General features: G+C 41.2%; 1 protein-coding gene across 1 annotated transcript in view; it reads right to left on the bottom strand.

The window, feature by feature from the left end:
* The window catches only part of ITIH5 (inter-alpha-trypsin inhibitor heavy chain 5), a gene marked incomplete at its 3' end in the record, with an annotated part of 38,971 nt that overhangs the window by 22,091 nt on the left and 4,067 nt on the right, over positions 1-12,813 (bottom strand). The window contains exons 2-5 of the mRNA XM_010164376.1: positions 12,383-12,427; positions 8,203-8,366; positions 6,862-6,969; positions 4,301-4,551 (exon numbers count right to left, since the gene is read on the bottom strand). Of these exons, the coding sequence (XP_010162678.1) occupies positions 4,301-4,551; positions 6,862-6,969; positions 8,203-8,366; positions 12,383-12,427 (568 nt within the window). The remainder of the gene's footprint in view (positions 1-4,300; positions 4,552-6,861; positions 6,970-8,202; positions 8,367-12,382; positions 12,428-12,813) is intronic.

The following is a 12,813-nucleotide window of genomic DNA, read 5'->3' as shown; positions in this document are numbered from 1 at the left end:
GAGAGAGGAAAATCTATGAGATATTGCAGAGTACAGAGCATGGATGAGCTCCAAAGACTTCAGCTGGTCTGTGCTCATACTGAGGTAGTTAACAGGGCCTTTAGACAAACTTTCCACAAAATTCAGCTGAAGAAGTAAACAGAGCAGGAAAAAGCATTTTTCATATGAAACTGTAGTCCTCACATGATGAACAGTTAAACCCAAATGATTTTAGAGACCAGTATAGTCAGGTTTAGAGCGCAAATGCAAAGTTCATCCTCTGCTAACACATGGAAAGCTTCTAGACAACTGTGATAATAAATAAAAACCTTTCTGAAATATATGACTTTGAAGAGAAATAGCAGCCTAGTGTGTCCCTGCCCAAGTTCATGACTAGTTCTCACACTGCTGTGCTGGAAGAAAAGGACGTGGACAGTCATCCCTGAGGGTGTTGGGTAGGACATAATTCAGAAAATGGCTCCGTTCTGAGGTCACCAGAGAAGACCAGGGTCATTGACCTCAGTGTCTCCTGTTTTGGGATTTGTATGCGACAGAAGACAACACCTGCACATGCCAAAAGATCACTTTCCAAAACTCACATGCCTAATACCTTCCTTTGGGAAAAATACAGCTCCCAGATGGAGCTGTGTGTGCAGGAGTCACTGACAAAGGAAATATCCTGGAAAGACTTGTCATCACTTTGTCTCTGCTCCATATTCAGCGAGGATGTACACAGGACTTTCCAAGAGCCTCTAGCTATAGCAAAGCACAGCTTTACTTTTCATAAATCACTGGAATTTTGTGGAACCAAGTCCAATCTTTGTATCTTATGCCCCTACAGCCAAAAATAGGCAGAACTGGACTCCACTGCTTCTGCTGTGATTTCTGCACTCTTTTATAAATGGCAAAAAAAAAGTGTCCTGTGTCCTTCACTCTTTCTCATCAAGGGACATCTTCTGTCTATAGGTCTTAGTTTAATCTTTTCTGTTCATCACAGACTGTATGGATACTGGCAGTTTGGCTGGAGCCGAAAGTGCAAATCCTGAATGACCATTAAAGAGAGAAATTGTTTTTTCCACTGTGCTTTCTGCATAGTACATTGACTCCATGGGTAGAAAGCAGCATAAAAGTAAGAGGTCTGGTCCATGAAATAAAGGCAGATGAGCCATTCCTCCACTTTTAGTCATCTAAAGTATTGTTATTATTTTTTTCACTAGTTTAGCTAACAGCATTTATTGCCATAACAGGCTGGCATTTCAGTTATGAACATCAGTCACTGCTGGTGCTCATCATGTGGAGCTGTGGGTGACTCCAAAGCCAAACATATTTGATTTTCAACTTAATTTGCCTATCCTACACTGGATCTGCAGGACCTGTACTCAGAAAAAGAATGTAGTTTCTTATCCAGGTCAGTCAGAGTCAAAAGTATCTAAATGAGTTGTGAAGTTACATCCCACCCTCAACAGTGACTTTGGGTTGGTGGCACTTCGGACATTTTACTCAGAATGCCATTTAACTGATGACTTGATGTCACAATACAGATTTCACTCAATAGTCTCAAGGTATTTTTATTAATACATATAAAAATCTCACATTTTAACATTAAACATGAGATACTATAGATGTCTGTGTAGACACAGAAAATTCAGGAAGAGAGTTTTCATGACATATTCTAACTCAAACCAGTCAGGCAGTACCATTTTCCAATGTTCAGGCCTCCATTCCTTATTTGGTCATTTTTTTAAGTCATGACCTTTCATTTGGAGTAACACAGGTAACACAGTATGGCAGCATCTGGTCTGGCATCCTTTGCTGGCCACTCACTCACTAGATTGTTACCATGCTCTCCAGTCAAGTGACACTGAAGAGTTTTAAGCCATGGGAGTCCAAGAAGAGACCAGACACTGTCTTTATCTTGGTTTGCTCTTTAGGTGTCATATGAGCAAGAAGGCTTTGCAGGGAGGATCTAATGACTTCAGATGTTTTGCCTTCTGGATCAAGCATGAGAGATGACAACCAAGTGGAGTACAGTGGATTTCCAAGTGAAATGCTCCTTGCTTTGGCCTTGCCCTTCCTAGGAATATCCTTTTTTTGCCTATTGATTATAAAGTTCTTGAGTAGGAAAATAGGAACTTTCTGTTGTCTGCTCCAAGTGTGATTGATCTTGTTGGTCAGAAAAGGTCACAGCAATAAATCCCTCCTATCCAAAACAAGCTGTCCTTCTCCATGATCTATATTAGACCCTCTGAGACCCTGTCCTAATTCTTTTTTTCTTTTTTTTTTCTTTTTTTTTTAGTCTGGCTGGTGGTAATGTCCTAATATCCTAATCTTGCTTTAGATCAGAAAGAAGCTCAAACCTACTGAATTCATTAACCATATGCACTCATCTGAGTGGCACACACGTGAGTGTCAATGAAGACTTGATCTGGCAGACATACAACCTACTCCTCACTGCCTATGATGGACCCCAAAAGCGTGTTTGGCATTTAAATGACTTCCATAGCAGTGATTTCACCAGAGCAAACAGATTTCACCAGTTGTAGAGGATGATTCCAGACAGAAAAGGTCTGTAATTCAATTCTGAGCAAGGATAAAGCACAGGGAATCTGAGTTTCAGATGCTTTATCCATCCTGAAATGGGATATCTATTTTATATACATTTTACTTGCTAGGGAGGATTATAGAATCTTAGAGCTTGGGCCTATTTTTATATGAGCGGTTTTAAATCTGAAGGACAGTGCCAAGAATGATCAGTGCTCACAGATTACCCCGTGGATAGCAAGTTACAAGAGTTTTCCCTGTATGTCATTTACATACAGAAATTTCCATACTGCAGTAGCCCAACAGCTTAGTCTGTCTCTAACCTTGATCAATGCCAGATGTTTTGCAGGAAACCATATACCACAATGCACTATGATACTCCCTGATAGGAGAAAAGGGCTTCCTGTCCTTCCTGATGAGAGGCAGAGCACATTCATCACACAGTGCATGGATGTATGGAAGAGAGACCAATTAGCTGTATGAGGCTTGACCTGAAGCCAGTTCAAGTCACTGAGAGCCTTGATTTCACTGTGATTTGGATGAAACCAGTAGGATCACACTGGGCAATCAGTTTAACTCCAGTTCACATGCTTTAGGGTCTTTACCTGGCAGATATGAACAGCTCCACTGATTTTGCTGGCATTATGTCACTTACAGTAATTGAGGGTCAAGTCTCATAAGACTCGACGTTCTGCTTCCAGGTCAGACTCACCCTCTCTTTTTGGTGAGGGTTTTTTGTCAACAAGTAGCAATCACAGTATCCTGTGCTCTTCACTATTAGTTTACACTAGAAAAATTACCTTTACACTGAACAGCGAGTGAGGACAGTTGAGGGTAAAAGTAGATACTCACACTGCACTTAGTGCTTTGGCAAAACATGGATTTTCCTTTTGGAATTTCCCATGTTCTAAAATGCAGGATTTCCTATCTATCTTGGCATGGATGGATGGAAAAAACAATTCACTTAAAATAAACAGTTCCCAGGAGATGTGGAGCCAGGGAAGAACCTGCTCAAATGCTGAGCACAAGGCCTGAAGGTCCAGTTCAAAGCTCATGAAGACAATAGAAAAAAAAAAAAAAAATCCTATTGAATTGAATGGGATCAGCCCTATATTCATTAAGCTTCAAAGTTCTCACATGCTTATGCACACATAGATAGAACCATCTATAGAAAACAAAACAAAAGCCATCAGCCTTTATGGTAAGACTGAATTCCCACCACTGAACCTCACAAAGTTCATAATCCTGAAATCCCTTTCACATTGTAGCCATTATACCAGTTTTCATGAACCTGGAGATTGCGCTGCCAGGGAATGAGAGATCTCTAAATAAGAATTGCTGATGGCCTGCAATGCTTAGAGACACGCTTGTCACGCAAATGCAGCCACCTCTGGGGTGGGATGTACCTGTCATACAGTGAAGTGCAGCAAGAGTTAAGAAGGGAAAGTAAAAAATGTATCTTGCTAAATAAAGTCTTTCTAAATAGTTGGAATTTGGCAGAATAATTGATGCCTAATGAGCTGCTAGCATTCATTTTTCTTGTTGTCTTCATGAGATGTGTCCTCTAGTTTCTAATATAGCCCTGATCCCAGACAATGCTGCTTTAATACAATGTTGGGGTTTTGTTTAGTGCCTCGTTTGGAGCAGAGGGAAAGTGAGTGAAACACCAGCCTACACAATTATCAAAACTTGCCTTGGAGAACCCCCAACATTGCCAGTCCAGTTTTTTGACAAGCGATTAATGTCCAACAGAACCATGGGTGATAAGATGTCTCCTTACCTTCAACTTTACCATTGCCTTTATGCTTGCTGTTTCGAAGTGGGAGCACTTCCAGTGAAACTATTCCTGAGTTCTCCAGGATGTTGACCTCCACTCGTAACCTGCCCACCAGCTGCTGGGGCCGGATGCTGACTGTATACTCGTATTTTCCCAGTCGCCTTTGCAAAAGCTCTTCATAATGCAGTAGGAACCTGGCCTGCATCTTGCGAGGAATGAATACAGAAGCTTTGAATGTCTCATAGCCATTCTCCCTGGAAGGAAAATCCAAAGACACCTTCATATCCCATACATATCACACACCGCCTCCTTCAGTGACTGATTAATCTGGATTTTGTTGGTGCAATAGAAGTGTTTCTTATCATTGAATATGTGAAACCAGCAAGAAAGAAAGTATCCTAATGCTTCATAAAGCATTGGGCATGTAGGAGTTTCCCCCTGGAGGAAAGGTCTTAAAAGAAGAGCTGATTTCTTGTGGAGAGGAATATGACAGACAAGAAAGCTGGGGAAGGACTTTTCATAAGGGCAGTTAATGACAAAACAAGGGGAAATGGCTTTAAGCTGGAAGAGGGGAGATTTAGATGAGATATTAGGAAGAAGTTCTTCACTGTGAGGGTGGTCAGACACTGGAACAGGCTGCCCAGAGAAGCTGTGGATGCCCCCTCCCTGGAAGTGTTCAAGGCCAGGCTGGATGAGGCTTTGAGCAACCTGGTCTAGTGGAAGGTGTCCCTGCTGATGGCAGGGGGGTTGGAACTGGATGATCTTCAAAGTCCCTTCCAACCCAAACCATTCTATGATTCTATGATTCTATGAATAACATGGAGTAGGGCCAGAGGAAAGGCTGTCTCTTGATTTCTTGCACAGAGGGTTTGCAAGACCCATATTTAATTCTTGACTTTGCCACTGTTGACTCTTCGCAGTATTTTAAGCAAAGTACAAATGAATTCCTCTTCTCTAATATCAGCTGTTTACAGCTACATACTCAATGGGGAGAAATAGAACCCCTAAGACAATTCTACCACCAGACTCTTCTCTAAAAGGACTCTTCTCTTCTGATTGACAACAGTGTGCCGTCAGTCACTCAGTGTACAACTGACAGTCAGCTTTCTTTTCACTAATTTGAAGTGAGATGAATTCCCACCTTTAGCCTTTATTGGCTTTGGCTGCCCTTCTGTTAAACAGATAACTTAAGATAATCAACCTTCCACACAGGGCACTGTAGTGTCCAGCTAGCACACACTGATATGATGCCAGGCACTGCTATTTGTGAAAGGAAAATAAAAACACCACATAACAAGAATGGAAACTTTTAATGCCATATAGGGATAACTTCAGGACTCACTGATGTGAGATTTGGTGATGTCCACAATCCAGTGAGTACTGAAAAAGATTTGAGACTTTGATTTATCTAACACATATAAAAAGATTATTTTTATTTTTTTTATGTTAGCCTTTGGGACAGTTGGAATGACATCTCTGGGTCATACCAGTGGTCTAAAAATGACGGGTAGTGATTACCTATAGAAGAGGATGCAAAGGGGCATGACAAGAGAAATATATTGTTTCAAGAAATATATTGTTTCAAGAACTCTTTCAGGTTCTGCCAGTCTGCGTTTGGATCCACAGGCTGCCTACTTTGCTAAAGGTTCCTGATAGATTTTTCCTACCAAAAATTAATCTAGTCACTTTTTGAACCCACATTACATTTCGCATCCACAATTTCTAGTGGCAAGATACAAAATTTTTGTGAAGAGTATCTCAATTGGGCCATTTTGAACCTGACATCTGATCATCTCATTCCATTTTCCCTAGTTTTTCTATAAAAGACAGAAAATACATATTTCTTATTTTCCTTCCACATACCACCCATGAGCTCAGATCTCTGTCAGACCCCTCTGTCTCCACAGTTCATCATATTTCTGCTCTAAAAATCTTAAGTCTATTTAGCTGTTCTTGACCATGTGTTCATGTTGGAACAGTGCTACTGTTCCAGGTAACTGGGAATAGTGCAGGAATTTCCAGAACAGCAAAATCCATCCAACAGTGCATATCTTTAAGAGCTATTTGGGTGAAATTAGAAGGGGGAAAATAATAATGCTGAAAATGTGCTTTCAGATGAACACATAGGGTTTAAGATTATTAAAGTGATGAGACTTTCTGCCACTGCTTGGCCAAAAGGACTAAATATAGCCAAGGAGGGCAAGTAAGCACGATTGCAAAATACTTCCTGTGGTTTGACCACTGGCTAACTTTGTAGTCTTGAAGTTTTATCTCATTAAATTTCTGTTTGCCTTAGTTTTCCTGCCTGATATTCAGGAAATAGAAAAGATTTATTTCCCTCTCAAGTACATCCTGGAGCATTTTGGATGTGTAATAGGGCTAGAAAAGGCCACATACAATTTTACATGACTTGGAGTATGGGAATCACACCACACAGTGTGAATAACATTCTATTCAGTCCTTTCTTCCTGTAAATCCATGGATGGGTATGCCAAAGAAGCCTAAATAAAGATGGGACAAGAGTATCTTGCTTCCCAGAACACAGACAAATGCATGATACTTACCTTCCATCTGTAGGGCTCGGAGGTTTCTTGTGCCTTGCTTTGTCATCACTGCTATGTTTCTTTTCTTTCCCTGTGACTTCTCCATAATAAGTCTTGTTGCCAATGCTCCTGGAGAGATCAGAGATGTCAGCATGACCACTCTGCACCCACATACAGTGACAGCTGTACAGCTTGCTGCAGAAGGGTTCACAGACTGTGCACATGTGAACAGGCTAAGTGTGCTGCTGGGGTAACTCTCCTAGAGTCCATTTGAGTCACCAAAACACAAGCTGACGTAGAAGTTCCCTGACTGGTTATACCAGCAAAGTACATTTTTAGTCCAGGAGTTTACCCCTCTAAAATGCCAGTTCAGTAGGAAATCTCCAAAGCAGAAAGCAAAGCAACTACCAGGAATCCCAATAAGTTCTTTTTTTTTTTTTTTTGGTCTGGTCTCAGGTCCACCATCTGTGTCAATACACATGGTGACCTTCAGGATGACTGCTCGCAAGTAGCTGCCTCCATGACTAAAATGCTTCTCTCTGGGAATGAGTTACAGAGCCATAGTTTCCATAAGGAAACAGCCCTTAACTTAAATTTTGTCTGACCAAAGGCAAAAGACTGTTTTTCCTCCTATTCAGTCCAAATAGAAATCTTTCTAAAGGAGCAGGTCCCCTGTCTGCTATGGTCAGGTCTGAAGTTATGGTCCCAATATCAACCCATAGAGAGGATCTGAGCATGACCAAACCAAACATGGTTTTGAAACCAAGAGCTTAATTTATTCCTTAGTGAGTCATTTCAGTATGAGCTTGGTTGCCCTCTACTTAACTCTGTTATCCACAGAGAATGACTCGCACCTGCAGCAGCAAGTGAACCTATCTGCTAGTTGGAGTTAATTCTCCTCCTCCATTGACAGTATGGAGAACTTGGAATAACAAGGAGTTTCTTGGGCACCACAGTCAACTAGGTGAGATAACTATCATGTGCCAGTTAGTTAAAGTTGCTGAAACTTTAATTGGAAAGGTTTCTGAGGGCTAGGAGAGATTTCTTGTTACAAATGAAAGAGAGAGGAGGAGAAGGAAGTTGTTAAAAGACACTCAGATGAGAAATAGAATAATTTTCTTCCCCATGTACACTGAGGACTTGACTCTTAGTATCCTGTCATCCAAGGACTTGCTCTGTGCTTTGAGGCCATGACCAGTCTTGGATGGAGTATATCACGTGTGTGGTTTTATTTTTCACAAAGAAATGCAAAAAGACCTTGACACAGTCCTGCTGCAGGTTAGCCAGTTTTTGAAATCTCAGAGAGCTATCTGTGAGATGAGAGAGCCATTGTCCACCCAAGTGTCAGCATTACTTACTTACATGGTAAAGTTGGAGATGAAGGCTGCAGCTGGGATCTGCATCTCAAACACAGCTTCACGTGCCTCGGATCCGCTGTTCACCATTGTGCATGACACTGTGGTGAAAGCATACCGAGAAATGATTGTGGATTTCACAGTGAATTCAGACATCCGAGGCCTGGTTTCCTGTAGGTATCAAAAGGTTACCTATTAACACTGACAGCTGGATATCTCCCCACTTCAGTATTTTACTGGGTTTAATACTTAGCATGCTCAAGCAAATAACCACCCTATGAGTATTAGACTCCCTATGAAAAACATTCAACAGCAGGCAAGGTGGGCTTGCCCTCAAAATTTCAGGTGAGCTGCAAAAGGTAAATCAGAGATGTGTCACTGCCTTTGTTCATGCACAAGGGCAAAGGCCACAGTCACTCCCCAGTTCTTGAAGGGCCCAGGCAAGGTGAGAGCTCTCATTATGCCAGCCTTTACATTGTGACACACACTGATAAAATCCACCTGTATCCTAAACTTCACCCTTCAACTCTGACCATGTGAGAGGATCAGGATTAGTCCTTTATGGCCTGGGAAGAGAAACCCAAAATATGTCCCCATAGGGTTCAAAACTGATGTCAGAGAAACTGCCCAGTGAACTGTGCACAAGACCAGATGTAAGATCTCTCGAAAGACTGAAATCACTGTGTATGAAGCAGCATCTTCAAATTCATACAATCAGATCTGTAAGTGAGCTGTCAATGAAGTAAACTGAGTCCTTCTCTGCTGAGAATCCATCCTGGAGGTCTCAGCCAATGGATGGAATAGATTTAATAAGAAACACTGACACCGTGACATCTCAAGTAAAATATTTTAAGACTTTTAGCCCACACTGGATTCTTTCCAGCAGAGAAGAAGCAGAGACTGCAGTGAACGACACATGATGTAGCAATGGAAACTGAAAGCCAATTTCTGCTTCTTGGGAATGTGGTTTTTTTGCACAAGTCCCAGATTGGAGCATTTCTCCAGTCTAACGTGATTTTTTAACAGCAACATCTCCATGGAGCTCAACAATTTTATTCCTGGAAGACTTCAGTGTATTTAACTATAAGCAGTCCATGTAAAAAAACAAATAAAAAAAAAAAAATCTGTATGTTGCCTTAACAAAGACCAAACCTTCAAAAGCAGAATGAAGCTAGAGAGTAAAATACATTGCAAATACAGAGTAACTTCACTAAGCCAAATAAACTGAGATTCTTCCGATGGAGATTGATAAAAAGTCACAGCGACATCAGACTTGTGAAGACAAGAACACCCACTTCAGCTACATGTCCAGACTTTTTTTCTGAACAAAAATAATTTTGACAAATGGCTTAACATAGGGAGCAAGTGGTTGAATGAGCAAGTATGAAACAAGAACATTTCAGCAGTAGCTGATGGCATCAGAAGAAGTAATAAGTGAGCATCCAAATAACCGAGCTGCTGGGCTAGGGAATTCTATGCAATGGAAGAATGAGGATCTACTGGAAACAAACACAAAAACATCAATAAACTTGGAAATAAAGCCACATCTGTCTATGTTTTCCAGACTTGGAAAGATCTTGATGAATGTGTCTCCAATTAACCTAATTGTGATAGTGTGTTAGATATCTTTAACAGCTGAAAAATGTCTGATGTGCTCTGTGTTCATGGTCATCCTGTGCTTCAGCTCACAAAGGCAAGGAATTAGCACTTCTAGGGTGTGATTCATCTCACTGATTTCAGACATCTCAGTGCCACGGATCTAGACTAGAACACATCCGCTCAGATCTAATGCCAACCCCTTAGGCCACTAGTGGCTTTTACTCAGTCACTGTCGATTAGAACTAGATCCTGTTGTTCTTAGGACCTTCCCTGATACATAGGCATGGCTTTCCAGTCTCATTATCCTGAAGGCAGAAAGGACGGGAAGTTTTGATCAGAAGTAGTGTTGTAGGAACGTTTCCAGATACAATGAGCTGATGTTTCATTCAGTCTTCCATACCACTAATTGCCTGTGGCATAGCAGGAGATATAGAGGATTTAACAACAGAAATAAAAGAAAGAATCTGAAACTACAGCAAATGCTTTGGTTCCAGATGTCCTGCATCTACTCCCATGTTCTGCATTTTATCATAAGCTGTGAGTCCAAACATGGTGGACAGCTCAGCAGCGAAAGAGGATCAAGCCCTTTGCCTTTTACTTGAGATACAAGTTGGTTCTGCAGTGAGAGATTTGACAGTCTAACACTCTGAATGCGATGATGGATTTATCTGAAGTCAGAAAGTCTTTAGAATATGACAGAGGACACGGACTTAGCCTTGTTATGACAAGAACATAAAGATGGTTGTACTGGGTGAGAACAAAAGCAATTCTAACCCTGCAGCCTATCAAGGGCAGAGATCAACAGTGCATGCTTAGAGAAGAGTGTAAAGTCAGACCAACCTGCACTGGAACTACCCAGAAATATTCTCTCTGTTTTCAGCAATATGTGGCTGAAGGAATTCCTGAACCCAGGGTGGTATTTTTGTGTTTAGTAAACCTCTGTGGATATTTCTTCTATGACTTTACACAGCTACTTTTTGAATCCATGTAAACTTTTAGCCTCCGCAACACCTTTTAGCAAGGAGTTAACACAGCTTAATGATATTTTATATGAAGAACCACATTGCTTAGGGGGTTATTTTATTAATCTACTATTTGCTGGTTTCAACTGATCTCTGTCATATCTCTCTATCTCACTGAACAAGCTCCAGCTCTGATATCCTCACAGATTGAGGAACGGCACAAACAAATGAACAAAAGACATTCAACACCTCTCCCTCTTCCTGGTGGATAGGAGTTGCTGCTGGAAAAAGCAAACACTGAATAAGGGCATCACATACAACTGAGGATGAAAGACCTGATTCATCTTCCCATCCCTGGAAGGGATCTGCCATTCCTTGTATATAGAAAGTATAAATGGTGGGGGCAGAGGCAGTTTCCAGACAGGTTGCTAGATCAGGCTTGGCGGGCAGCCCAAGTTCCAGTCTGCAATTCTTGTGCATTCCCTGGAGCTCTTGCACAATCCATCAGTGCCTGATGCTCTGACTTACAGCTGTGCAAATGCCTGCTTGTTTTCTCCACTTTTTATCAAGGCCTTCAGAACACGAGAGGCAGCACAAAGGAAAAAACCAAAACAAACCATTTGTTTAATATTATTATTATTATTACTGCGATTTATTATCCCTATTAAAAGTCAAGCTAGGGAACGCCAAGGTGGCAAATTAGTGCACTGCTATGAGGCAGGTTGGCTGGATGCTTTATGAAGGTGTCCCGGTGATTATGATGAACTGAGAGCAGAAATTTTCTTGCCAATCAAATGATTTTATGCTTGTTTACATCAAAAGTTTGGAAAGACAGGAGAGAGCTGAAGATCAATGAAATACACTTCATGTTTTTACCTTTATCAGTTGTTTTCATCAAAACAAATTGACCGTATCTCAGATTAGAAGTAATAAATGAGTAATAAGACTGAGAGTCTAGGCTGATCAAATCTGTCAAAGATCAAAGGGACCAGAAGCTATTAACACACGATGATTGCTCAGTGTGTGAAATGAGTTCCTCCGGTTCTCAACTGGGAAGTTCTTATTCCTCAGAAAAGCCAGAAAAATGGGTGGCCATGAACAGCAATTTCACTGGCTGCCTCTAAGCTGTGCAACTCTCACTGCAGAAATTTAACCAGATCTCACTGATTTGCTGTACATCTCACAATTGCAGTTGAACATCTTAAAGCTTAGGTACCCAGGCTGAAAGAAGAATATTGGCTTCCTCGTTTTCTTCCTTTCTTCAGAAAATATTGGCCATCAACAGAGAACAACAGAGATCTTCAAACAACCGAGATCTTCAAAGCAAAATCTCCCTTTCTCTCAAAATTCAATGAGATTTCATCAGGCTTACATTCACTGTATGGATGAGGTTTTTGGGTGTTGTGTCTCCAAATCTTGGGGTTGAGAAAATGTATTGGGAAGTATTAGAAGAACTTGTACCTGTTGCATTGATCAAAATGAAGACTATTTTTTTTTTACCTAGAATCTCACTTTACCATCACCCACTGACATAATTCATTCCTGGGCACAGGGATGCATGAACATATATACATAGAGAAAGTGTGATTCCCATGAGGTAAAATAAAGACACAGTGTGATACATACCAGCCTCTGCAAAAATTTGGCCTGTCTTGGAACACGGCGTGCAACCTGCAAAGAGTTAAGGGAGTTAATGGAGCCTAGTCAACTTACAGAAAACATGTCACTTGGTTAAAGCCAGACACGGGTTTGTGTGACTGATTACCCATGGCCAGGTTCAAATGTTCCACTGGTTAAAATTAAAACTTGAATCTCTTCTATATTAACAGACCCAGTGATCAAAGACCAGCAGTGGAATGTGGCTCTCGCAGGAGGTACTGTGTGTTTTGCAAATGCTACTTGTCAAGAGACCTTCTGTATGAAGACAGAAACCTCAGCCTTTAGCCCCAGCCCTGGATCATAGAATCATAGGATCACAGAATGCTGTGAGTTGGAAGGGACCCACAAGGATCATCCAGTCCAACTCCTGTCCCTGCACAGGACAAGCCCAACATTCA

Source organism: Antrostomus carolinensis, unplaced genomic scaffold (genome assembly GCF_000700745.2).
Source record: "Antrostomus carolinensis isolate BGI_N321 unplaced genomic scaffold, ASM70074v2 scaffold2283, whole genome shotgun sequence".
NCBI lineage: Eukaryota > Metazoa > Chordata > Aves > Caprimulgiformes > Caprimulgidae > Antrostomus > Antrostomus carolinensis.
The sequence above is the reverse complement of the archived record's forward strand: the minus strand, read 5'-3'. Positions and strand labels throughout refer to the sequence as shown.